The sequence below is a fragment of the Euleptes europaea genome, chromosome 10, assembly GCF_029931775.1.
Source record: "Euleptes europaea isolate rEulEur1 chromosome 10, rEulEur1.hap1, whole genome shotgun sequence".
In the NCBI taxonomy this organism is placed as follows: domain Eukaryota; kingdom Metazoa; phylum Chordata; class Lepidosauria; order Squamata; family Sphaerodactylidae; genus Euleptes; species Euleptes europaea.
The window spans coordinates 3,773,034-3,800,461 of NC_079321.1; the positions used below are offsets into that span (position 1 = coordinate 3,773,034).

The 27,428-nt window shown below is 44.3% G+C and overlaps 1 protein-coding gene across 1 annotated transcript in view; it reads right to left on the minus strand.

Moving 5' to 3' along the window:
- Window positions 1-10,437: 10,437 nt before the first annotated feature.
- KIF16B (kinesin family member 16B) overlaps window positions 10,438-27,428 on the minus strand; it is a 134,408-nt gene continuing 117,417 nt past the window's right edge. The window contains exon 26 of the mRNA XM_056856650.1: window positions 10,438-10,596. Coding sequence (XP_056712628.1) covers window positions 10,438-10,596 — 159 coding nt within the window. The remainder of the gene's footprint in view (window positions 10,597-27,428) is intronic.

A 27,428-nucleotide genomic window follows, 5' to 3' on the forward strand; every position in this document is an offset into this window, starting at 1 on the left:
AAGAATTACGAAGAGGGTCCTCGGCCGTGACTGTAACTGCTAAGCTACTTTACAGCAAAGTAGACTGAGGAAAGTTAAGAGCATTAAAGGCTGGTTAATAGGGTTAACCGCTTCGCATCAGCAGGTGAGGGGGTCCCAGCAACATTTCCCTTTGACAGAAGTAAGAAAACGCTTGACATTTTGCTCCAAGGGTTAATTTGAAATGATCAGAGAAGCCAAGAGTTACACACACAGGTTTAATGGGAAGTGGGTGAAGAATTTAGGTCACTTGATACCGGTAACTGACTGGAGTGTATTAAAAAAAATAACCCCGGAAGGCGCACCGCTATTCCAAGGTAGGGTTGCCAGGTCCCTCTTCGCCACCAGCGGGAGGTTTTGGGGGCACAGCCTGAAGAGGGCGGGGTTTGGGGGAGGGAGGGACTTCAATGCCATAGAGTCCAATTGCCAAAGTGGCCATTTTCTCCAGGGGAACTGATCTCTATCGGCTGGAGATCAGTTGTAATAGCGGGAGATCTCCAGCTAGTACCTGGAGGTTACTACAATAATGAGAAACACCTGTGCCAGAAATAACTGCGTTGGAGAAAATGGCGGCACGTGGGCTCAACAATTAAAAAACCACACTGAAATGAAGCCTAAATAATATAATATGTCAGCATTACATCATGCAATAATAAAACATCAAGAAATTTGTAGTCCCACCCGACTACCAACCAACAAATGACATCTAGAAGTCGTGCCACACTTCTGAAGGATAACACTGCACATTCTGGTTCCTCCCCATCAATTTCTCAATCTACAAACAGAGTGGTGGCATCATTTCAATATTCACATCTCACTCATGATATTAAACGCATCTTATCTCGACATTGGCACCTCTTAGAAAACATTCCCGGATGTCAATCTCCACCCATTTTGGGCATGAGAAAGACAACTTCGTTCAGAGACAGACTTATTGCAAAACAGACTTATTGCAACCCAAGGAACGACCACGCGTCATTGGACACCATAAATGTGGGCACTGCTCGATGTGCCCCTTTAGTTTACCCATCAAAAAAGTCCATTCTGATGCTTCTAAGTTTTCTTATACCTTAAGACAATTCAGCAATTGTAACACAGCCATGTCTGTTTACAGGGTCCTTTGTCCGTGCCGTCTTATGTATATTGGGTGCTCCGTGCGCCCCATCCGTCTTAGGATAGGTGAGCACAGGGCCAGGATACGGGTCCGGAATTTAGAAGCACCCCTTGTGCAACATTACATTAATGCACACCACTCTGACACCGACTTACTATTTTTTGTTCTTTGGCAGTTTGAGTCAAAACCATTTCACATACAAGATGCCAAAAGAATCTTACTCCAACAAGAATCTAGACTGATTTATGCTTTCCAAACTTTGATCCCTAAAGGGCTCAATAATGAACTTGATCTTTCCTATTTCATATGATTTCTGCCTATTAGAGTCTGTCTCTTTAAATCTGTCACTTCTCCCGTGATTTCTGCCATGCCATTGGCTGTATAGAGCTTAAAACCCCTTCCCCCCCTTTCCCTTACCGCTGCCAGAAAAGATTTTGCGCTATAGAATTTCTTTCAGACGCAATTGGGTAAGCTATTTGATGTATACCTAAAAAATTATATATTTTATTCATGGTATTTCATGTACAAACTAGGTTTGCATGTGTTTCTCCACAGCCGACGGTCAAGTGAACAACCGGCTTGTTACCCTACGACTTCAAAGCCAAGGTTGCAATTTCTTGGAGCTGATGAAAGCCTTTGAAACGTGCACAAAAGACTAGCCACACGTTCTCCTCTTCTTTTCCTCATTATTTCATGGACTTTGTACCATTGGGACCGTTTTTTGACTTATTTCATGGACTTCTATACAACAAAGGATTACTAGGGGGATTTTTATGGGTGAACTGTAACCCTTCCCCCCCCCCCCATTTGTTTATATGTCATTTGTTGGTTGGTAGTCGGGTGGGACTACAAATTTCTTGATGTTTTATTATTGCATGATGTAATGCTGACATATTATAATTATTTTGGCTTCATTTCAGTGTGGTTTTTTAATTGTTGAGCCCACGTGCCGCCAGTACCTGGAGGTTGGCAACCCTATTCCAAAGTGATGTTTAATATTATTACATAGCAATGATTATGAGAGTCAGGAAACAACAAAGCCATAATTGAAAATCAGTCTTCTGTTGCTCCGCATAGATTTAAAGGGAAACAGGGCAAGATATAAACATATTTTGAATAAAAGCAGATTGGCAATAGGAAACTGTGAGTGGAAAGAAGGTGGCTAACTGGTCCTCTTTCACAAGCTAAAGCACTTCTTAGGATCTAGTTCATATTTCTCCAGCAGTGCTCGAGCACAGGGGTTCACAGTAGGGCTGACAACTACCTGGAGAAAAATGCCGTGTCCCTTTAAGACAGGCTTTTGACCTCATGGAGGTCAACAACGTCACCGGGTAAATAACATCCCGCTGAGACTGTGTTAAAGGGACAGGACATTTTTTTCCTCCAGGCAGTTGGCAACCCTAATCCTCAGTCCTGTTGAGCCTCTGAGCATTTTGGGAACTCTGAGAAAGGGTAATAGGCACCATCACAAAACGGTGGCCATGGGAAGAAGGACTAATTGCAAAATGGCGCCCATGGGAGGGAAAGTTGCAAAGTGTTTAGGAGGACCAAACCAAATATCCTGCTATAATAGGAGCCAGCTATTTCTGCATGGGTGATCCCTGCAAATCCAAAAGTTAAAAGGGTCTTCTGTATGGTTGCCAGCTCCAGGTTGGGAAATACTTGGAGATACTGGGGTGGAGCCTGAGGAGGGTGGGGTTTGGGGAGGGACTTCAATGCCATAGAGTCAAATTGCCAAAGCAGCCATTTTCTCCAGGGGAACTGATTTCTATTGCCTGGAGATCAGTTCTAATAGCGGGAGATCTCCAGCCTCTAGGAAGCCCACATGTGGCGACTGCCAATGTAGTATTAAAATCCACCCCTGCTAAAAGAACCCTCCGATTATCCAGTTTAGAGCACTCCCCTCTTAAAGGCTTCCAAGTTGGCAGCCATCACCACATCCTGGGGCAGGGAGTTCCACAATTTAACTATACTGCAAGCAATAGCCACAAGTGTCTTCCTCCTCCATAACTTTTTAATGCATGTGAATTGGTGGACATGTGCCCACATGGCATCATAACAGCACAGAGAAAACAGTGTTGGAGAGAGGCTCTTGGAAAAGCGCAGACCAAGATCATGCGTTTTTTTTCTTTTTAATTATTATAAGAGAGCGATGGAACAGGACAAAACTTTAAAGGAGAGACCATGCAGACATTAAAATGCATTTTAGGAAACAGAATTGCTAACTTGTTCATGGTCAGGTAAATTATTTTTTAACTGATTTTTGCAAGGTTACAGGAAACCACACAGGATTTAGACATAATCCTCCAGAAATACTTAAAAGCCATTTAAATCTCTTCCCAAGTACTTGGGTATCTGAAGAACTGAGCTGTGGCTCACGAAAGCTCATACCCTACCAGAAAATATTTTTGTTAGTCTTTAAGGTGCTACTGGACTCTTGCCCTTTTTGACTACTGCAAACAGACTAACACGGCTACCCACTGTGAATTATCAAGTACTTTCTGATCAGCTGGTGTCCAAACTGTGAATTTCATTAAGACACTTTTAAAATCAATCATATCCTTCCACTACACCCAAACAAATTAAGTTATCAATCACCCTATGCATAAACATTATGCATTTATTGACTTCTGTCTATTAATCACCAGCTAGTTCTGTCTTGTATCTCTTCCTCAAATCTAACTTATTTTACAATTTGATTTCTTCCCCCTTAAACACCAGCACCCCAAGTTGCAGTTATTAATTTATCGTAAAGCAAACATTAAATTGGTTCCAAATTCAAAGAAATGAAGGTTGCATTCAGACTTCAGGATTAGCCAGCAGAGACTTGAAGAAATCAGTTTGTCTTGTGCCAACAATCACGTTTTTCGCAAGAGTAACAAAGCTTTTCTTGCTATTCTGTATCTGTGACTTGGTGATCCGGTCACAGCAGTACCGAAGAAGCGAGAATTAAATCTGCATTTGGGCATGAGAATTAACCAGAGGCACTAAAATCCAAGGAATCACAAACTGGATACCCCAGTTCGTGTCCTCCTACTAACCCGAACAAGCAGGGTGGCTGGCATTTGAAGATTGTACAACATGGGAATTTGAACAGGGAAGGTAAAGTATTCAGTTAAGGTGCAACCAATTCATGGTGACCCCATGAAGTTCCACCTCGGCCTTTTATGTTCGGGTTGTTTCCATGGCTATCAACCCCGCACTAATTTGGGGCTTCGTTTTCATTATGCCATTATGCACGTCTTTTCTGACCTTTAGAAGTCACTTTGCTCTCTCCCTGTGTTTTCTGGATGCCGCCAGAAACAGCATCCAGAAAACGCAGAGAAAACATGGGAGAGAGTGAAGTGACTTTTAAAGAGAGCCAGCATGATGTAGTAGTTAACAGTGGTGGTTAGGAGCGGTGAACTCTGATCTGGAGAACTGGGTTTGATTCCCCACTCCTCCACATGAGCGGCAGAGGCTAATCTGGTGAACCGGGTTGGTTTTCCCATTCATACACACGACGCCAGCTGGGTGACCTTGGGCTAGTCACAGTTCTCTCTGAATTCTCTCACCCCCACCTGCCTCCCAGGATGTCTGTTGTGGGGAGGGGAGGGGAAGGTGATTGTAAGTCGGTTTGATTCTCCTTAAGTGGTTGAGAAAGTCGGAATAAAAAAACCAACTATTCTTCTTCTTCTAAAGGTTGGGAAAGACGTGCATAATGAAAACGAAGCCCCAAAGTCGTCGGGGTAGGTGGGTGGGGCGAGGTGATTGCCACAGAAACAAACCCATGCATAAAAGGCCCTCGTGGGGTTTTTGAGGCAAGAGACGAGCAGAGGTGGTCTGTCCTTGCCTTCCTCTGCATAGCAGCCCCCAACCTTCCTTGGTGGCCTCCCATCCAAGTACTTTACATACCCCAGTTTAGCATGTGGGAAAAATGCAGCTAAACTTTGCAAGACAATCTCCAGGGTGGCTGGTTCGCTACTTCACAGTGAAGCTTCCTTGAATGTCACTACTCCAGAGGGGACCCTCTAGCTTCGGGTTTACTGTACTGAGGGGTTGGACTGGGTGACCTATAAGACTGTTCCTGCTTTAGGAATCTGAAATAGGAACTGACAGATTTATATAAGATGGGTTTTAAAGACTATTAGTCAAAAAAGAAGAGTTGCTTTTTATGTGCCAACTTTCTCCACCCCTTAAGGGGGAATCAAACCGGCTTGCAATCACCTTCCCCTCCCCACAACAGACACCCTGGGAGGTAGGTGGGGTTGAGAGAGCTGTGACTAGCTCAAGGTCACCCAGCTGGCTTCATGTGTAGGAGTGGGGAAACCAACCTGGTTCTCCAGATCATAGTCCACCGCTCCAAACCACCGCTCTTAACCACCCTGGCTCTCAAAAAGTTAATAAGATCTCCATTGTTTATAGGGAAGAGAGAGAACAAGACCGTCAATGCCTTAGTGTGGGCTTCCTGGGGGAATCTAGTCAGCCAAGGTTGCAAGCTCTGGGTTGGGAAATTCCTGGAGATTTTGAGGATGGATCCTGGGGAGTGCAGGGTTTGGGGAAAGGAGGGACCTCTGACGTCTGGAGATCAGTGGTCATTCTGAGAGATCTCCGGGCTCCTTCTGGGAGATGGTAGTCCTACGTTGGCCACTGTTGGCCACAGGAAACTGGACCTAGATCCTATTCTCATCCAGGATCCAGAAGTGTCCAAAAAGTCGTATTCCAGCGTGGTGTAGTGGTTAAAAGCGGTGGTTTGGAGCGGTGGACTCTGATCTGGAGAACCGGGTTTGATTCCCCACTCCTCCACATGAGCGGCGGAGGCCAATCTGGCGAACTGGATTTGTTTCCCCGCTCCACCACATGAAGCCAGCTGGGTGACTTTGGGCTAGTCACAGTTCTCTTAGAGCTCTCTCAGCCCCACCTACCTCATAGGGTGTCTGTTGTGGGGAAGGGAAGGTGTTTGTAAGCCGGTTTGAGTCTCCCTTAAGTGGTAGAGAAAGTCAGCATATAAAAACCAACTCTTCTTCTTCTTCTTCAATTTATTCTCAAAATTAGACTCAGCAAAAGAAAATAAAGAAGGCAGAACTCTGGTTCTGTTAAATGGCAGAAACTATGGCAGCTCAGGGGCTGAATATTTCAAATCAGAAGTTTGAGGCCTAATCTCAAAAATGCCATTTTTTTTTTCTCATCCACATTTGTTCAGTCTTCACCCTTAACTCACATCTAAAAGAACAGTGTTAGGCACTGGACATCTCTTATCCAGTCATTGTTCAACATAACAGACGATGATTCTTTTTTTCCAGGTCTTGGGGATAATTGCATTACCCGGGCAAATGTGATCGGCTGGACAGTTTCCCAATGTACAAAGAAATCTCGTACCATAAAAAGAATACTTTCATAATTCAAGACTCTCACCCATAACACTACGGTTGCCAAAATAATGAAACGGCGACGGTCATGTCCACCCAAGCGTTAGCCAGTTTTGCAGAAAGAGGATTCTCATTCCAATCACATTCTGATACAAAAGAATGAAACAAAAGGCAAGGGACTAAAAATTCAATAATGTAGTGATTCATTTAAGCTGGAAGACATTTTTTCCCCCAAAACACCTGGAAAGTATAGTAAAAGTCTCCACAAAGTTCCTCATGTAAAACATCACAGATGTTCTGTTTTTAAAAGGACCTGATAAGCTGCAGGGAACTTTTAAAAAAGAAGGATAGCAAGTGAAAGAGCTATTTTAAAAAAAGGTATGGTGCTTAAAACATGAAGGAAGTTATGAGGAGATGTGGGGAAATGAACAAGCATAGATTTAATAAAATATAACTGAAAGCTCTTTTAAAAAAAAAAATCCATTCCAACAGAAAACTATGGAGGCTCCATCTTCCGCTTTGTTAGGACACAGAGTGAATTAAGTTTTAAACCCCTTTCGTCGTGATGATTTAAAGGCCAAACACAATCCAGTCTCGAAAACTGATCTACATATATTTTACTAGTTTGCCACTAGACCACTGGTTCCCAACCAGGGGTCCGTGGACCCCCAGGGGTCCACGAGAACTAAATTAAGGTCCACGAAACAAAGTTATAAACCCCTAATAAATTAATATTTTCAATTAAAAGTTCTCTATTATAAAAATATATATTCAAATATTATTCTAAGTTTAATGTTTAACTAACAGTTATGATTAAAGTTTATTTTCAAATTCTAGGAATTTTTATTTTGAACCTTGGGGTCCCTGCACCGAACAAAAAAGTCCTAGTGGTCCCTGGTCAAAAAAAGGTTGGGAACCACTGCACTAGACCATCAAGCAAGGTTTAAAAAAGAGGGTTGTCAAAGAAATGAAACTCCTGGTCTCTCTGTCTTGGATTTTAAATTTGTGAGGAAATATAGCCACATGCTCACATAGTGCCATGATAGAACCACACCTAGCTATAACACCCGATTTCATGCTTCTGCTGGCAATCCTCCCAGCCTGCTCATTTCTAACTAGCCAGTGTGGTGTGGTGGTTAAGTGCCTGGAAGACCCAGGTTCGAATCCCCACTTGTGACATGGAAGCACACGGGGTGACCTTGGGCCAGTCACATACCTAACCTACCTCACAGGGTTGTTGGGAGGATAAAATGGAGGTGAGAATGATGTAAACTGCTTTGGTCCCTATAAAAGGTGGGGAATAAATGAGCAAGGCTGTCCAAGTTAGGACATTTGGAGGCCATTGATTCATAGGTTTATTACCCATGGTTCAGAAAAAATGGATTCCAACAGGCAGATATTGGGGAGGAAAAGGTATGCAGCTTTATTAAACAAAAATAACCCTGTATCCAGGCTAATAACCTTAGGAAGATGGGAAGTCGCCTCCTGGGAGGTAAGCCACTTCGTCCTGTCTGGTAGCCCGTCCTTGTTCTGCAGACGCTCCTTCTCTGGCTTCTTATCTGGAGCCCTCTTCTCCTCCTCTCTTCAGTAGTGAGCGAAGCCAGATTTATTTCCCCATCACCAGGTGCTCATTATTTACAGTGCAGTGTGACAATTAACTCCCTGAGATTGCTCTCACATGGAGAAGGGCTGTATTGATCACCATCTACCTCCTCGTAATACAATGGTCTTCCGCAGTTTCCACTACAATAGGGTCGCCATGAGTCGGAAGCGACTTGACGGCACTTAGCACACACACATAAATGAAAGGTGGGGTATAAATAAATAAAATAAAATAGCCAATGAGAGCATTGCTAGTTCTTTTTTGTGGCAGTATGTTCGGCCTCACACCTTTCTTAACAGAGCACCTGCTATTAGCATTAAGAAAAAGATCAATAGACGGAGAAAACTCAAGTTGTATTACTGGAAAAAATCAGTAGAATTTTGAACTTAATTCATAGTAGAAATATAATCCAATAATTAATAAGTAACACCATAACTATTAGTCTAACTATCTGAGAAGCTATTTCCATACATGGGTGAATAATAAATATTGGGGTGATCTGTATTATCCTATTACACATCTTATTATATATTGCCTATATTGGTATTTAATTTTGTATTTTTTATCTTTTCTCGAGCAATAATATGTTGATTATTATATGTCTACTATGTTATCTTTAAAGGAAACTTGTGTCCATCGACATCATTTGTAGTAATCTCACAGCCGGAAGAGGAGAAGACTGAGAGGGGATATGATAACCATCTTCAAGTACTTTAACGGCTGTCATATAGAGGAGGGTGCCAAGTTGTTTTCTGTTGCCCTAGAAGGTCGGACCAGAACCAATGGGTTGAAATTAAATCAAAAGAGTTTCCGTCTAGACATTAGGAAGAATTTTCTAACCGTGCGGTTCCTCAGTGGAACAGGCTTCCTCGGGAGGTGGTAAGCTCTCCTTCACTGGAGGTTTTTAAGCAGAGTCTAGATGGCCATCTGTCAGCAATGCTGATTCTGTGACCTTAGGATGATGATGAGAGGGAGGGCATCTTGGCCATCTTCTGGGCATGGAGTAGGGGTCACTGGGGATGTAGTTGTGAATTTCCTGCATTGTGCAGGGGATTGGACTAGATGACCCTGGTGGTCCCTTCCAACTCTATGATTCTAAGGTCACACAACTAACCCAAGAGTAGTTTTTAAACCCACCCACCCCACTTCCAAACTGCTCAGGAAATGATCTGTCCAAACCATTGTAATTTTATGCTATGGATACATTAAACTTCTCTATTATTTATATCTTATATCCCGCTGCCACCATTTACTCTTGAAGATCAAAACACACTTTATCATACCCCGTAGGCTAGGAAAGTGAGCTCACAGATGTAATTTTATTGAAGGTTACAATCACCGAGCATCAATTTTCAGTTTTTAGTATGTACAGAACATATACATGTCCCCATTGTAGGTCATGATATTTTTTCAATCCGTATTTTTACAAAATGGATATTGCAGCCCTCTTATATGTGTGCAATTCTAAATTCTAAATAAGTCCTGAGTAAGTTGTAAAGCATTCCTCTTCTGGCAACTAAGAATGTAAATGAGATAGTGTTACGCTTTTACGGAAAAGCTGTCCTTTTAAAAAGAAGGGGTGGGAAGTCTGTGTTGCATTTATTAAGCCTGGTCATCAGCGTTGTATAATACATAATATACAATTGCAATCTGTGTATAACTCGAAAATGAAAAGAAGCGGACTTCATCTCCCCCTCTCCCAATAGCTATTGCTTCTTTTTCTTTTAAATAAATGGCAAGTGATTCTAACATCTGTGTAATCAGGCGCAGAAGACTTGAGAGATTCCAAGTCCTCTGCAGCATATATTTTGTAAACATTCGCATTTAAAGTAATGCGTGGAAGACAAATGTGGCACTGCCAAGCAGCTATAGTGCAGAAGTTCTCGGGAGGAAAACACATCAACAAAGCAGGAATCCAAGATGACAAAATTAGAACAGAAAAGGAACAGAAGAGAACAGGAAGCCTGCTTAAGCATATGCTCGTCCGCGGGCACAATTGAAGCAATTTGGGAATAAACGAGGAAGGCTGTAACAAAATTGCCTGAGAGCACGTGCGAGGAAGAACTTCAGCTTGTGAGCGGCTCCAAATGCAGCACGAGAATTGTAGCGTTTCTCAAACCGACTTGTAGGAACCAACTGTTTCCCCGTTCCATTGGCAGCGAATAAACCCAGCGCTAAACAGAACTCTTTCAGAGGTTGTACTTAGCGGGCCTATGTATCTGCTTCCAACGGCCAGTGTTTCTGGTGGAATTTCTCCAGAATGAAAAACAATCCAACGTCTATATTTTTTGCTTTTCTGTGCGGACATCGAGGACCGGAATGGAAGACGAGGCAAAGTGGTCATTCTTGGGCAGTTAACCGGTGCCGTGGCTGCTGTAGTCGAACACGCCTTTCTTGAAGAATGATGAGAAATCACAGATGGTATGCTTAGACAGGGTCAGGCCCTCTTGGTTTACGTACAGTGGGGATGACGTGGAGTTAAGCATTGCATCGAAGAAGCTTCTGAGATATTTCTGGGGAGGAAAAACATGGTCAGGGTCACAGAATCATAGAGTTGGAAGGGGTCATAGAGGCCATCTAGTCCAAAACCCTGCTCAATGCATCAGATATAACGTATTCAGTTGCTAGATTCTGTGCCGCTGCAATTGACATACGACGGAGGAGAGGCTGCGCTAACCAGCAGATTTGAAGATGAAGGCAAACCGTTATATTATATGTGCTCTCCTTTTCTTACCAAGTGGTTCATTCATTATACTAACTAATGAACCAGCATGTTTTATTCAGATTTTTTTTAGACGACTGTAAATTGGTAACTTACCTATTTTACTTGTGCTGGTCATTGACTGTAATAAAATTTCTATTCTATTCTGCTCAATGCAGGATCAGCCTAGAGCATCCCTGACAAGTGTTTGTTCAGCCTCTGCTTAAAGACTGCCAGTGAGGGGGAGCTCACCACCTCCCAAGCTCATACCCTGCCAGAAATTTTGTTAGTCTTTAAGGTGCAGCTGGACTCTTGCTCTTTTCGACCACCTCCCAAGGTAGCTGATTCCACTGTCAATCATCTCTTACTGTAAATTCCCCCCACTAATATCCAGCCGGTATCTTTCTGCCTGCAATTTAAACCCATTATTGCGAGTCCTATCCTCTGCTGCCAACAGGAACAGCTCCCTGCCTTCCTCTAAGTGACGGACCTTCAAATACTTGAGGAGAACCATCATGTCCCCCCTCAACCCCCTCTTCTCCAGACTAAACATTCCCAACTCCCTCAGACTTTTCTCATGGGGCTCGGTCTCCAGGCCCCGGATCATCCTCATCGCTCTCCTCTGCACCTGCTCCATTCTGTCCACATCCTTTTTGATGCGAGGCCTCCAGAACTGCACACAATACTCACCATTACCATAACCCAGATTAAAAGCAATGGGTTTTTTTTGTTGCAAGAACAAGGGATTTCAAAAGCAGTTTACAAGACATGATGGGCATCAGTCGCTTTAAACACAAAATTCGAATTCTATTAGACAAGCATAACCGGCTCGCGGGACTGTAACCACCAGCAGCTCTTCGGGTCCTGACCATTACTAGCTAGCTTTTGGGCCTGCAAAATAGAATAATGTTCTTTCCTGTGTGATATTTCAAACCTTAACCAGCTTACCAGCATGTTGGAAATCTAATGTGAACTAACTAAGTTAAAAAGCTTAGGGCTGTTTAGCTTGGAAAGAAAGCGGTTAAAAGGAGACATGATAGAGGTTGAAAAAACTATGTATGGTATGGAGAAAGTGGACAGGGAGAAGCTTTTCTCCCTCTCAATACTAGAGTGTGGGGTCATCTGCTGAAGCTGGAGGGTGAGAGATTCAAAACAAATAAAAGGAAGTATTTCTTCGTACAACACATAGTTAAATGATGGAGCTCTCTGCCCCAGGATGTGGCAGCGGCTGCCAACTTGGAAGGCTTTAAGAGGGGAGTGGACATGTTCATGGAGGACAGGTCTATTCATGGATACTAGTCATGCTGCATACCTATTCTCTCTAGTATCAGAGGAACATGCCTGTTATATTGGGTGCCGTGAAACACAGGCAGGATGGTGCTGCTGCAGTTGTCTTGTTAGTGGGCTTCCTGGAGGCACCTGGTTGGCCACTGTGTGAACAGACTGCTGGACTTGATGGACCTTAAGCTCTAATAATCAGAGATGCCAAGCTAGCAACATGTTCAATGCGCACTCACTATATCTGTATGAACGTAAGAGCACTCTTCGTCTCCCATGACTATTAAAATTTAAAGTGAATTGGTTGGCCGAAGTCACTGAAGCAAGTAGCTTCCTCAAAATCACCACACTGGGGGAACCTTGTGTTTTGTCAAAGGAAACCACAAACTCACAAGTACCTAGCTAGCTTCCTCCCTCCCTTCCAGAGAGTCAGTGTGGTGTAGCGGGGAAATGCAAACCTCCTCCTTTCAAAGATGATCCCAGAAGTATGGATAAGAAAGTCCCTTACAATGTAATCCTAAGCAGAATGACCCCCTTCTAAGTTCACTGACTTAAACAGACTTAAGAGGGGGTAAACTCTGCTTAGGATTGCACTGTCAAGCATGGTATCTGAAGAAGTGAGTTGTGGCTCACGAAAGCTCATACCCTACCAGAAAATATTTTTGTTAGTCTTTAAGGTGCTACTGGACTCTTGCCCTTTTCTACTACTGTCAAGCATGGTATCTGAAGATGTCTTTGTGGAAATTGTCTACAAACCTAATGAAGAGTAATAATACTCTAGGAAAAGTCTACTTTCTAAAACAGGTGACGGTTACCAAATGTTTGGCAAGTTCTGATCCAAATCAACTGTATAAAGACATGGAAAGGCCACCGTAAGAAGATAATCTTATGCAAAATATCAGCTCCCTTGCATCCAACTCTTGGCAAAAAATACTGTGATATCTGAACGAGGTTTGAATGAAAGCATACGAAAATGTCCAAATGTAACAAGGCAATAAAACACACACACGGGGGACGCCTACTAAATCAAAAGACAAGCTGGAACATAAGCAGCTGTAAGGGAAATCATATCTACAATAAAAGGATGAACACTCGCTCCGTTACAGACTGGAGAATGTCAACTTCCTTGTTATCTCCTGTGACACTGCACACTGTAATAATGGACTCGGGGGCGGGGGATAATCTATATTTAGTACGATACCCTTTGAAAAATGCAACCTTTAGAGAGCATCTGATTTATTTGGGAGAAGCGTTCCTCCAATACACTACACATTTCATATAAGCCATAGTTTATTTCATATAAGCCATAGCCGGTTTGTTTAGTTGGTGCTAAAGTTCTCAGAAATTAATCATGCGCATACCGTTTTTATATATATATATATAAAACCAAAGTTGACACTTAAGCTATTTTCTTGGCAAGCGTGATGCATTTTTATTCAAGTCTCCCACAAGTCAAATTAGCATTCGCACTAACTTTTTTTTTTTTTTAAGTTGCACGAAAAAAAATCCTTTAAGATGAATGCCAGCAGGAATGGAGGCAATTTAAATCAGGGGACAGATGCGGTGTCGGCATTCGTCATAATTATTTTGCGACGCGTGCTTTGACACGCACACAAAATGATGAATCCAGTTTGCGAATGCAGAAGGCGCTGGCAAAGCCAAAACAGTAATATATCCTAGAAAGCGCTGAACTTCAGAGGACTTGCACGCCACATAAACATCACGGAGAGTAAAAAGCTTCACTGTTGGCTCATCACACAAAAAAACATTTTGGAGAAGTCTAGAGTAGCCCTAAATGTACAATGGGTTGTGGTTAGGTCCGCTGTAGTCTTGTAGCACATGGTGGATTGATAAACCCAGAGAATGGATTTTAAATCCCACCCAAAGAAAGGTCCCTATGGCCTGGAAGTGGCCAGAAGAGGGAAATCATAGAAAAAGAGTTGGAAGAGACCTCCAGGGTAATCTAGTCCAACCCCTTGCACAATGCAGACAACAACCCCCCCATGCCCCCAGTGACCCTACTCCATGCCCAGAAGATGGCCAAAAAGAAAAAACACCTCCAGGAAGTCTGGCCAATCTAGCCTGGAGAAAAACTTCCTGACCCCAAAGTGTTGATTGGCATTGCCATGGACATGCAAGAAAGGGCCTAGAGAGCCAAACAATGACACAACCTTTTCTGTCTTCCCTCTCACAATCTGCCTAAGTTCACAGCATCAGCATTGTTGTCAGATGGCCACCTAGACTCTGCTTAAAAACGGTCCAAAGAAAGAGATCTTAAGTTACCACCTCCAGAGGAAGCCTGTTCTACACAGTGTATGGTTTGTTGTTGTTTAACTGTGTACATATAGTGTACATATAGTAAACTACTTTGTATTTTTCTTGCAATCTTTGAATTTGGCTACTGTTTCCCCCCCTAAATTCTAATTTACAGTACCTTGTCTTTCTTGTTTTGGGACCACTTGGAGGCTGGCAACCCTACCAGTTGCCAACACAGGAGGTAGTTGCATTGCCTGCGCAAGCACAGATAACACTCTTTTTTTTGGGGGGGGGAATTTAACCCCCCATGTAATTTTTTACTGCTTTCAGATTGTTTTGCAAACCTGGGGGAGTCCCCCCAAGTTTGCAGAATTACCCGTTTTCTGTCAGTGTGTCCCTGATCCAGAGATTTAAGTATCCGCAGATGGGCCCACACTTGATTATTTGGCTATAAGATGACTAAATCCATCCATACGGTGTTAGCTGGCCTCAGCTCACTTTCCAAGCCTTGCCCGTCCATTTCAAGCATCCCGTCGAGGAAGGAGAGAAGCGCGAGAAAAATCAGCAAATGTTCAGAGCTGCTTCTTTACCGAGCATATGGCTGAGCAATTTTTGCAAAAGCTCTAATTAGGTCAAGAGTGAAACTGCAGCCATTTAAAAACTTATTACAGTTATTTTTTCAATAGAGCGTTGTTCCCTATCGCTGGCCTAGCGCTGGTGTGATGTGCAATATATCAGCACAGAGATGTCATTCTAATGTTTTCTGCACCATCTCACGCAGTGGGGGCCTCACGGGTTTTTTAAAAGGCTCAGTGACATAAATCTTAGCTTAATTTAAAGTTATTAAAATTATTAAAATTGAATAGCTCTTTTTTTGGGGGGGGGGCAATTCAAGAGGTGCCTTAATTGCTCTTCTGGAGGTGACATATTAACAGGGAACACAGTTCACTGTCACAGCTCTCATAATCTTTTCGAAATTATGACAGGCTTTGAAGTCAAAGGCGGTATCTAACGAATAAAGCTTTTTTAGAAAAACAACAAAGTTAAGTACTTGCAGGGTTTTAAAGTTTAGGCGCTACAAAGTAGGACCATGAAGGTCCAAAAGCCAGGCCTCCAATGAGTCTAGCTTAAAAATGTTACCCCTAAAATCACAATATTAATCCCCCCCGGGAGGTTACGCACAACATAAGCTCCACAACATCAACAGCAAGGGGTTGCACAAAATGCTGCTGCGGACTAGCAGGGTTGCCAACCTCCAGGTACTAGCTGGAGATCTCCTGCTATAACAACTGATCTCCAGCTGATAGGGATCAGTTCCCCTGGAGAAAATGGCCACTTTGGCAATTGGACTCTATGGCATTGAAGCCCCTCCCCTCCCCAAACCCTCCCCTCCTCAGGCCTCGCCCCAAAAACCTCCAGCCTTTGGTAAAGAGGGACCTGGCAACCCTACTGACTAGGGTTGCCAACCTCCAGGTACTAGCTGGAGATCTCCTGCTATAACAACTGCTCTCCAACTGATAGGGATCAGTTCCCCTGGAGAAAATGGCCGCTTTGGCAATTGGACTCTATGGCATTGAAGCCACCCCCCTCCCTAAACCCCGCCCTCCTTAGGCTCTGCCCCCCAAACCTCCCACCAGTGGGGAAGAGGGACCTGGCAACCCTACAGCTGACCCAGCGCCGAATTGGGGAATGCCTTGAGCCCGCAATCAAATACTGCACCCATTTACCCACTGTTGGCACGCACCCCGAACCCAGTTCCCTTGTACCTGAGGCCCTGGCATGCAATTAAACACAAAGACAAAGAAACAGCTATTGGTGCAAAACGTACAATAAAATGTTAAAAAGTTACCACTCTCAGAGCAAGAGCAAAGTATGTAGTCTTAGGTATGATCAAATCATTTTTTAACGCATAAGTAACAAGTATTCTGATAATGTAACTGGTTTATATTTATGAATTGATTCACTCTGTGTAATCCGCCTTGAGTGCAAGTGAGAAAGGTAGACTAAATAAATATACAAATATAGCCATTAAAAAAAGTTTTGAAATTTTTCTCCTGGTATGCATACGCATCAGTAAGGCTGCTTTCACAGTCTTGCTTGCATGATACAAATGAAGTTTGTGTTTTCAGCGGCTGCTTTGCTTGGGAAGTGACTTGGAATTGGGACGAAGATGGCATCTTTGTAGCTACACAGATATGAGTTCACTTTCCTCAGGCAGGATGGTGCTGCTGCAGTCGTCTTGTTTGGGGGCTTCCTAGAGGCACCTGGTTGGCCACTATGTGAACAGACTTATTTGATGGGCCTTGGTCTGATCCAGCAGGGCTTTTCTTATGTTCTTACCCCAAGAGAATCAAAATTTAATAATGCTTTTGCCTTTCCCTAGATTTAACAGCTACTTGATATTCATCTGCCATTCCACACTTTTAAAAAAGGGGGAAATGAAGATTATTATTTTTTCTTGACACTATAAAGAGAAAAGTCACCATGTCACTCACGCAATTCGCTGAACTACCTGATAGTAGATAACATAGTATCTGCTTCTCAGAAAGTGTCATTAGCTGTTTTATCCAAGGGAGTGATCTATTTATTTCGTGCAATATTATTTTGTGAACATGCTAAAACAATGTGGGCTAGGGAGTCTATTCGATCCGGAAAATGCTTTTATACACGTTGCCCATCGCACAGATTGCAAAATCCATCCTATTTATTACAGAGACATTTCCAATGCAGACCTGTTGGCACAAGCACATTATATTGGATTACCAGTGAGCAGCATCAATCAAATTACCGGTAACCGTCCAAGCCAGTCAAGTTCCACCTGCCATAATTATCTACAATAATCCTTCCTACTGCACTTTAATAAATGAAACTCATTTCGAATCCATAGGACTTAATATTCCTTATAAAGTCTATGCGTTAAAACTTATGCTCTTTGTCGTCAATGAAAAACTCGGATTAGACAGTCCGCAGAAAAACAAGGGTGATTTACAGTGTCTGCACGTCTTTTTTGGGGGGGAAATATGAGGCCATATTAAAAAAAATCAGAACCGGCCTGGCCTAGTGAAAGAAATCAATCTCTTTTTTTCTCCTGAGCGCTAGTTAAAACAAGCCCTGTCAAAACCCGTTCACGGACAACGGCCAAGGAATTGAATTTACAACGCATCTCTGGGTCAGCAGTGACAGCGTGTCATTTGTTGGTGACGGCCTTGGCTAACAGCTAGCCCGACTTCTTGACAAGCATCACCCCCCACTTCCTTTGGTGAGATCAAAAGCCAGAGGGATGATTGATTACGCCGGCTCTGAGAAAGGACAGGACCGAAGGTGCGTCTTGTGTCCTTGTCTGTGCGTTCCCTTTATTGATACACTTGGGCTTTGATGCTCATAGAGCCCCTCCGAAAGCTAAACAGGTGCCCATGCAGCCATCCAGCTGACTGGAAGGAGGTCTACTTGGAAAAAAGTCCCATTTAGTTATTAATTATTTTAAGTTCTTTATATTCCGCCTTTCTCACTGGTACTCAAGGCAGATTCCACAGACCGAGTCAATACAATCGACAGGATGGGAGATACAATAAACAACACAATAGGATTCGGGTTGTAGAACCAACATGAAATCTAAAAACAGAACTGAAGCAAAGCATAAATATTAACACAACACATTAAACGATGCAAAATTACGCAGTAGAGTCCTATTTACAGCAAGCTATACACAGCAGTCCAGACCAGGGGTGTCGTACCCATTTGTTACGGGGGCCGGATAAGACATAAATGTCACTTGGTTGGGCCGGGCCATGCCTCGCCGGGCCAGACTGGCAGCGGGGGTGGTTACTTCAGCGGGCAAACCCGCAGCGGGCTTGCCAACCCAGATCAAGATGACAAAGAAGTAGTTTTGGTTTTTATATGCCGACTTTCTCTACCACTTAAGGATGAATCAAACCGGCTTACAATCACCTTCCCTTCCCACAAGAAACACCCTGTGTGGGAGATGGGGTGTAGAGAGTGGTGACTAGCCCAAGGTCACCCAGCTGGCCTCATGTGTAGGAGTGGGGAAACCAACCCGATTCACCAGATTAGAGTCTGCCGCTCACATGGAGGAGTGGGGAATCAAACCCGGTTCTCTAGAGCAGAGTCCAACAAACCATCGCTCTTAACCACTATACCACGCTGGAGGGGTGGAGGATGGCTGCCTTGGCTGGCTTGCAGGCCGGATAAGAGCTCTGAAGGGGCCGGATCCGGCCCCCGGACTGTATGTTTGACACCCCTTGTCTAGACCACAGTCCCTCATAATGTATCCAAGCGACTTTGCGAACCTTTTTGTACAGTGCAACCCTATTGTCTGTGCAGAAAAACCCTCTTGAATAATTTAGTTTTGCATAGTTTGTGGAAAGCCAGGAGAGTGGGAGCCGTCCTGACCTCCTCGGGCAGGTCGTTCTACAAGGTGGGGGCCACAACAGAGAAGGCACGTATATGGGCAGTTACTTGATTTGCCCATTTACAGGTTGGTGCATGCAGAAGGCCCTGCTCAGACAAACAAAAGATTTCATTCAGTGGAGATGAGTCCTAGAAAAAGGTTGGCCGTTGAGGAAGTTGAATTATTTGTGACGTCCGAATGTCAAAGCAGGTAAATTGGAAAATAATCTTTTTTAAAAACCCACAAAAACACAAACATCACCCAAACTTAGGCTATTTATGCAGGATCAATTTTGATGCTCGCTCAAAGCTCTTTGTTTAAATGTAACCTTTAAAATGCCTATTCTCGGTCCCGATGCAAAAGGAGAAATTCCACACACACCCCACTCGCCTGCTCCTTTACTCCTTCGTTTCCATAGCCATTGGCAATGGTTGTTTGCATAGCTAAGCTGCGTTTGTGATTTTTCATGGTTCCTTCAGTACACGCTTCAGAGCGGGGGTAGAGCAAATACAAAAGGTCACGTTAAAAGGGGCTCTTACGAAATGCGAAGCAGGTTTGCGCCGGCTTTGCAGTCACTTCCTGAATGAAGGTTCAGCGTGAAAAATTAAAAAAAAATATGCGGGGCACTTCAGCCGGGAAAGCGCTGCTAATTACCAAGCATAAATGGTCGTAGTTATTTCTTGCTCCTGTGCTACCATGGTGGAAAAGCTAGCTAGGTGGAGAATTCTTGGGTATAAATAAAACTATGCCAATTTTAAACATTGAATATTTGGGTAAAGATGTAAGAGATACTGTAGTAACTATATCAAATATAGCAATCTTCTGGAAACCAAGTCCTATGAGGAAAGGTTGAAGGAGCTGGGTATGTTTAGCCTGGAGAGGAGAAGACTGAGAGGGGATATGATAACCATCTTCAAGAACTTGAAGGACTGTCATAGAGAGGAGGGTGCCGAGTTGTTTTCTGTTGCCCCAGAAGGTCAGCGCAGAATCAACGTGTTGAAATTAAATCAGATGAGTTTCCATCTAGACATTAGGAAGAATTTTCTAACAGTTAGAGCGGTTCCTCAGTGGAGCAGGCTTCCTCAGGTGACGGGCTCTCCTTCCCTGGAGGTTTTAAAGCAGAGGCTGGATGGGCATTTGTCAGCAATGCTGATTCGATGACCTTAGGCAGATGATGAGAGGGAGGGCACCTTGGCCATCTTCTGGGCATGGAGTAAGGGTCACTGGGGTGTGTGTGGGGGAGGTAGTTGTGAATTTTCTGCATTGTGCAGGGGTTGGACTAGATGACCCTGGTGGTCCTTTCTGACTCTATGATTCTATTATTCTATTCTATAATTCTAAATCCTACTGGTAGAGCAAAAGATTTTTAAAAAAGAAAGAAATGCTAACACAGTCCCAGACTCCAACAGGAGGAGCTAAGTTAACAAGACGTTGCCTTGAAGCGATTCATGCTGAGTTCCAGTACTGGAATCTCAAGCAATTTTCTTAATAATTCTGTATGAACTGACATCTAACTAGTAGCTTTGACAGATCTTCCTAATTGAGCACAGTTGCACAAAGCCCCAGAAAAAAAATCTAAATGTTTCACTTACTAGTGTGTTTTGAAGGGGCTCTTCCTTTTCCCCCAATTAACCTCTAAATAAAGGGACTTAGGCCATGTCCGTTAAACAGATAATGGGTTGCCGTATTTGAAAACCACACCCACCGGCTGTACTGGAAAATGATTCAAGGCAACAGTCTGTGCCTATAAAGTCCACCGGATCCTATGACCGAAAAATAGGCGAAATCTACCTCCTTACAAAACAGCTTAGATGCAGCCATTGATACCAGTTGTCAAACTGTATTATTTATCAGCACAAAACCGAAGCTGACTTAATTCCAAGGAGATAAAAGACTCTGCCCAGAAAATAATATTTCTTTGTGAGGTCCCCCCCTCCCCCCAAGTCTGTTTTAGCAAACTCAACTATCAGAGGACTAGTTTCAGAGGGTAGCTGGGTTAGTTTGCAGGTGCTACAAGACTCGAACCTACCTATCACAGGATTCTGAGGCTCAACAATATATTCTGGTTCCTTCCATGTGCATTTTAAACAACCAGCGTGGTGTAGTGGTTAAGAGCAGTGGTTTGGAGCAGGGACTCTAATCTGGTGAACTGGGTTTGATTCCCCACTCGTCCACATGAGCGGTGGAGGCTAATCTGGTGAACTGGGTTTGTTTCCCCCACTCCGCCACATGAAGCCAGCTGGGTGACCTTGGGCTAGACACAGCTCTTTTAGAGCTCTCTCAGCCCCACCGATCTCACAGGTGTCTGTTGTGGGGAGGCGAAGGGAAGGTGGTTGTAAGCCGGTTTGATTCTTCCTTAAATGGTAGAGAAAGTCGGCATATAAAAACCAACTCTTAATCAAATTCAACCTCTGCAATTACTTTATTAAGGAGGAGAGGGTTCAGGGAGGGGAAAAGAAAAAAAATTACTCTTTTCCTTCCTGGCTGTCCCCCACCCCCCCAATGGAAAGTCATGTCTCGGTTGCTTTTACTCCTGCTGGGGAAAGCTTTATGGGAAGTCCTGTCTTTTTTCTGCAACAAAGATAAAAAGCAGCTCACAAGAGGGGTTTTTTTCCTCCAGTGAGAAAATAGCAGAGGAGGGAAGGGTTAAAGCCTCCCTCTCTCCGTACCCTGTTCTCCTACTTCATAAGGCGATCCCAGAAGCTGAATTTGCAAAAGGAAAAAAAAAGGTTGTTTCAAATAAACAGGGGGAAAAGCATACCGTGTAGCTGAGCCCTCTGAGATTAAATAAAATGTGACTCTTTGCATAAAGTATATTACGCCGGTTTCCTTTAACACCACCCACTGCCTGGCGTCAATATGCTACTGTTTACGATACCTTCACTCTTTAATCTGATCAAAACAGTAGCATATGCCCCTTCATAGCTTCAAGCGACTCGGTTTGATGTACTGTAACATTTCTGCCATTTGTTTATTCCTTCATCTCGGTGTGTAGGCAGCAAAAATGAAAACTAGGACAGAAACTCTGGAGTTTTTAATAGGATTTTGGCGAGCTTCGTTTTTGCACTAACTCGCGGCGGGCTGCAGGCTGGTTTGTCGGACCGTGCCCTTGCCATGAGCTTACCCTTTAGCGAACACTTCTTCAGCCTGAGACCCCGGAGAGCCGCTGCTGGTCTGAGTGGACAATACTGACCTTGTCGGGCCAAGGAGACCAAGCCCTACGAGGAAAGGCTGAGGATATTGGGAATGTTAAGTGTGGAGAAGAGGAAGTTGAGGGGGGACATGATTGCTCTCTTGAAGTATTTGAAGGGCTGTCACTCAGAGGAGGGCAGGGAGCTGATCCTGTTGGCAGCAGAAGATAGGACTCACAATAAAGGGTTTAAATTGCGGGAGAAAAGGTGCCGGCTGGATATTAGGATATTTTATTTTTACAGTAGGAGTTCTACAGTGGAATTGGCTGCCTAGGGAGGTGGTGAGCTCCCCCTCACTGGCAGTCTTTAAGCAGAGGCTGGACAAGCACTTGCCAGGGATGTGTCTAGGCTGATCCTGCATTGAGCAGGGGGTTGGACTAGATGGCATGTATGGCCCCTTGCAACTCTACGACGGGCACTTTCACACAGCCCAAATAATGCACTTTCAATCCACTATCACAGTGGGTAGCCGTGTTAGTCTGTTTGCAGTAGTCAAAAAGGGCAAGAGTCCAGTAGCACCTACCAGAAAATATTTTTGTTAGTCTTTAAGGTGCTACTGGACTCTTGCCCTTTTTGACTAATCCACTTTCAGTGCACCTTAACGATCGTTTGCAAGTGGATTTTGCCAGTTCACACAGTAAAATCCACCTTCAAAGTGCATTGAAAGTGGATGGAAAGTGCATTATTTGGGCTGTGTGAAAGTACTTCTAAGGGTCTGATTCAGTATAAAGGCAGCTTCATGTGCCTCCTCCTTTACTGAGGTTGTGGGATCTTTGTGGACAAAAAGCCAGGCGGCAGCAGGCGGAACCTGTCGGGCATCGCGGGATTGTTTTTTGCGCCTGCAAAAGTCCCACTGATGGAAGAAGGGGAAGGCGATTTGCTCAGCTCCCCTCTCTCACTGCCCTGTCCTGGGCTATTTTTGCCCGTGTGGGTCCTACAACCCCCAGGTATAGCATTTTAGAAGTCTGGGGGGGGGGCTGCTGGGGCAAAGGGGGAAGTGGGGAACAATCCATTTCTAACATCCAGTGGCTCAGTGGTGGAGCATCTGCTTGTCATGCAGAAGGTCCTGTTGGAATATATAGCCTTTGCGGTGCCCCTTAACTCCAGATCCAGAGGGGGGTCTTACCACAGAGTTAAATAGATAGACAGGACAGGGGGCGGAAGGGATACCTATCTTTCCTGCTTCCTGTGCTTTAATGTTACAGACTTATATACCTCAGGACTTTCGTTTTCAGCCACACTTCACACTTCTTTTTGTTCCTTCTCTCAACAGCATTTCTTCATGCTGTAAGATAGATGCCGCACGCTAACCGCGTGCAGGCTTCCATCCTGTACAATGGGATGGAAGGCAGAGATACCTTTTCATACCTAGCAACCTAGAAAGACAGATTAGCTAGGGGACTTGTATTGTCTCTTTACTATCAAAAAGTGTATTTCCATAATGAATGAGTTTAGTTTGATTAGAAAGAAGCCTGTTGCTTTCTTTTGTTCTAACACGCACGCACACGTGGAATCTTCCGCTGTTTGCTAAGCCTAGCGCACTTTGCTAATTAATCGGGAATATCAGTACGATAGATATTTCCAACAGGTCCCAGGTTCAATCTCCGGCATATTCAGTTAAAAAGTCTAGGCAGGTATGTGATGTGAAAGACCTCTGCCTGAGACCCAGGAGAGCCGATGCCGGTCAGAGTAGACAATTCTGACTTTGATGGACTGAGGGTCTGATTCAGTAGAAGGCAGCTTCATGTGATCCTTTTAGTCACGCTCCGTGAGATCAAACTTCATACAAATAATAAACCTCTCTATGCTTAGCAAGTCATTTTTTTTCCTGCTTTGCAAAAGTCATTTTAATATTAAATTCTGGCACACTCTGCTTTTCCCCTTTAAATACCTACACAGTGCTGGAGAGTTTTAAAACAGACAAATAGCGAGAGCGTTCCCCTATTTATAGTGTTCGAATGGCAGGAATGGGTAAACAACATTAACTTCTATTTATTAACTTTAATCAACCAAATTCTTGGCTGTGTCCGTCAAGAGAGATTTAATCAAGGCTGGCTCTAAACTTAAATTGCAGCCCTTAAACTGCCGAACAATTAATTTAGAGTTTTTTACTGTGCGGCAGGAGACCTCGGACCACTCAATTTAACCAATGACAAAATAAGCCAAGACACTAGGGGTGAATTCTCCGTCTGGCCGGGACGGCCTACATCTGGGCTGCGTTCCCTTCAAAGAGCCATCGAGGTCTCAAATAACTAACTACTCTTTCATGAACATAGGAAACTAGTTTCTAGAGAAGAAGTGTTCAGACCTTCTCCCAGATAATGCTATTTTGCTATGTGTTTGGAAGTTTACTTCCATCTGCCTTACGAAGTGACCAGATTTAGCACCTCACCAGTCCCTGGTTTTTTCAGTCTTTGAAGCCTATTCTGGAAAAGAAGAAGAGTTGGTTTTTATATGCTGACTTTCCCTACCTTTTAAGGAGTCTCAAATCGGCTTACAGTCGCCTTCCCTTCCCCTTCCCACAACAAACACCTTGGGAGGTAGGTGGGGCTGAGAAAGTTTGGAGAGAGCTGTGACTAGAGCAAGGTCACCCAGCTGGCTTCATGTGGAGGAGTAGGGAATTGAACCCAGTTCACCAGATTAGAGTCCACCACTCATGTGGAGGAGCTGAGGAATCAAACCCAGTTCTCCAGATTAGAGTTTGCCGCTCATGTGGAAGAGTTGGGGAATCAAACCTGGTTCTCCAGATTAGAGTCCATTGCTCTTAACCACACTACACCACACTGGCTCTCAAAAAGAAAAAAAAAGAAAAAAAATGTGTCACCCCTGGACTAGCTGAGAAGGGAAAGTGCTTCATCACTGGAAACACTAGATTTGAATCCAGCAGGACCTTCGAGCCCAACAAGATTTTTGGTGTATAAGCTTCCGAGCATCAAACCTCCATTTATCAGGGTCTCAGTCTGAGATCTTTCATATCACCAACCACCTGATCTTTTTAACTGGAGATGCCAGGGATCGAACCTGGGGCCTTCTGCATGCCAAGCAGAGGCTCTACCACTGAGCTGAAGCCCCCCCCCCCAATTTGAAAATGGAATATGTAATCCATGTTAAAGTCCAATGGTGGATTGTTTTCATAAGCCAGGCAAACTGTGCTTCTTGACCATGGAGCAATGATGAAATATTATATCCAGCCAACTGGTGCTTACAGTCTTTTGCTTTCTCTCCCTCTCTCTCTCTTTCTGCCTCTTCAGCAGCTGCCTGCTGGTTCAATAAAGAAAGCTAGCATAGGCCTATTGACCTCAGGTGGTGGTGGTGGGGGCGATTTTTGGTTTATGGAATAAAATGACTTTTACCATGGACTGAATGTACTGACAAGACTGATAGAAGCTAACTCAGTTCAATAGGTTGGCTTCAGCACAAGCTGGGGAGAAGGAGACTTGAAATCCAGTTGGATGTTAAGAACATAAGAAAGGTCCTGCTGGATCAGACCAAGGCCCATCAAGTCCAGCAGTCTGTTCACACAGTGGCCAACCAGGTGACTCTAGGAAGCCCACAAACAAGACAACTGCAGCAGTGTTATCCTGCCTGTGTTCCACAGCACCTAATGTAACAGGCATGCTCCTCTGATCCTGGAGAGAAGAGGTATGCATCATGACTAGCATCGCCACATCCTAGGGCAGGGAGTTCCACAATTTAACTATGCGTTGTGTGAAGAAAGACTTCCTTTTCTCTGTTTGGAATCTCTCACCCTCCAGTTTCAGCAGATGAAGCCGCGTTCTGGTATTATGAGAGAGGGATAAATGTTCTGGGTAAGACTCAGGCGTCCCAAAATACCAGAAATGAGCGGCGGACTCTAACCTGGTGAACTGAGTTGGTTTCCCCACTCCTACACATGAAGTCTTCTGGGTGACTCTGGACTAGTCACAACTCTCTTAGAGCTCTCTCAGCCCCACCTGCCCCCAAGGTGTCTGTTGTGGGGAGAGGAAGGGAAGGCGATTGTAAACCGGTTTGATTCTTCTTAAAAGGCAGAGAATATCAGCATATAAGTTTATGGGTGGAGCCTAAGGAGCGCGTTTGGGGAGGGACTTAGAGTCCAATTGCCAAAGTGGCCATTTTCTCCAGGGGAACTGATCTCTAACGGCTGGAGATCAGTTGTAATAGCAGGAGATCTTCAGCTAGTACCTGGAGGTTGGCAACCCTACCGCTTTGGCCATTGGACTCTATGGCACTGAAGTACCTCCCCTCCCCAAACCCCACCCTCATCAGGCTCCACCCCTAAAATCTCCAGGTATTTCCCAACCCGGAGCTGGCAACCCTATATATGAGCTACGACCCCTTTGCTAGGCTTCTGGGATCCTGATGCCTTGCTGTGATTGGCTGATAAGGTTGCTGGAATTTTATGTGGGCTGCGATTGGCTGCTGAATTGAAAGGGTGATGGGAAGGGAGGGGTGGAAGTGAGTCTTATGGGGCTCTCCGTTGACTGCCCTGGGAGAGGTTTCACTTTTGAGGCCTCCTTTGCTGGTGTAAAATTAAACTGGCACTGGGAGGACAGGAGTAACCTGTGAGTAAATACAGAATTCCACCTAAGGTCTGCTCCTGCCTGTCGGAATGTGTCTCCTGGGTCGTTTATGCATGGGAACTTTCACTCACGTTTTCCCCTGGTCTGTCTCGGTTGTTCCTTGGAGTTATGCATGAGTTTTCTGTCCATTAGAGATGACCTCGCTGCCAGCCCTCACAAATCTCGGACCTTCCCGTTCCTCTGTTAACCCGATTCTTCCCTCTACCCTGAGCTCAGCCTGGGTGAAATCCCCATGCAGAAGGCAAAGTGCGGGGCACGCAAGTTTGGTTTCCCTCACAGCCAATTACAAAGCAACATGTCCAGAGGCGGGGATTCAAATGCTTCCTGCTTCCTTGGAGCTCTTTCTGAGCAGAATAAAAGCTTTTTAAAACCGAGGCTTGGATTTCTCCCCCACTCCCCTTTCAGATTGCTCCTTTTTTGGTTGTTGTTCTTAAAATGCTTTTTTATGTGGCAATTGGTTTTTTGGGAAGGGGATTTTCTCTCACAAGTAAGCCAATTACAAAGCAGCATTTCAAGGGGCAGGACTTGATTTGAGCTTGGAGTCTGCTGGTGCAGAGATTCCCAACTGGAAAGTGTGGGTCCAGCCAGCAACGAACCTCAGGTAAAACTCCCATGCATAAATGACCCTGTAGAAGTATTCCCCCTGAACTTGCTGTTTTCACTGGGCACATGGGTTATGCTGCCAGTTTGCGACATCAGAACAATGGGGATTTGCTAATGATCCTATTTGGCTCTGCAAGTATAACTTGAGGATGTGAAAGGATAGAGCAAAACCAGCCTCGCTCATAGCATTGGAAGGGGCCGTAGAGGCCATCTAGTCCAACCCCCTGCTTAATACAGGATCAGTCGAGAGCATCCCTGACAAGTGTTTGTCCAGCTGCTGCCTGAAGACTGCCAGTGAGGGAGAGCTCACCACCTCCCTAGGAAGCCG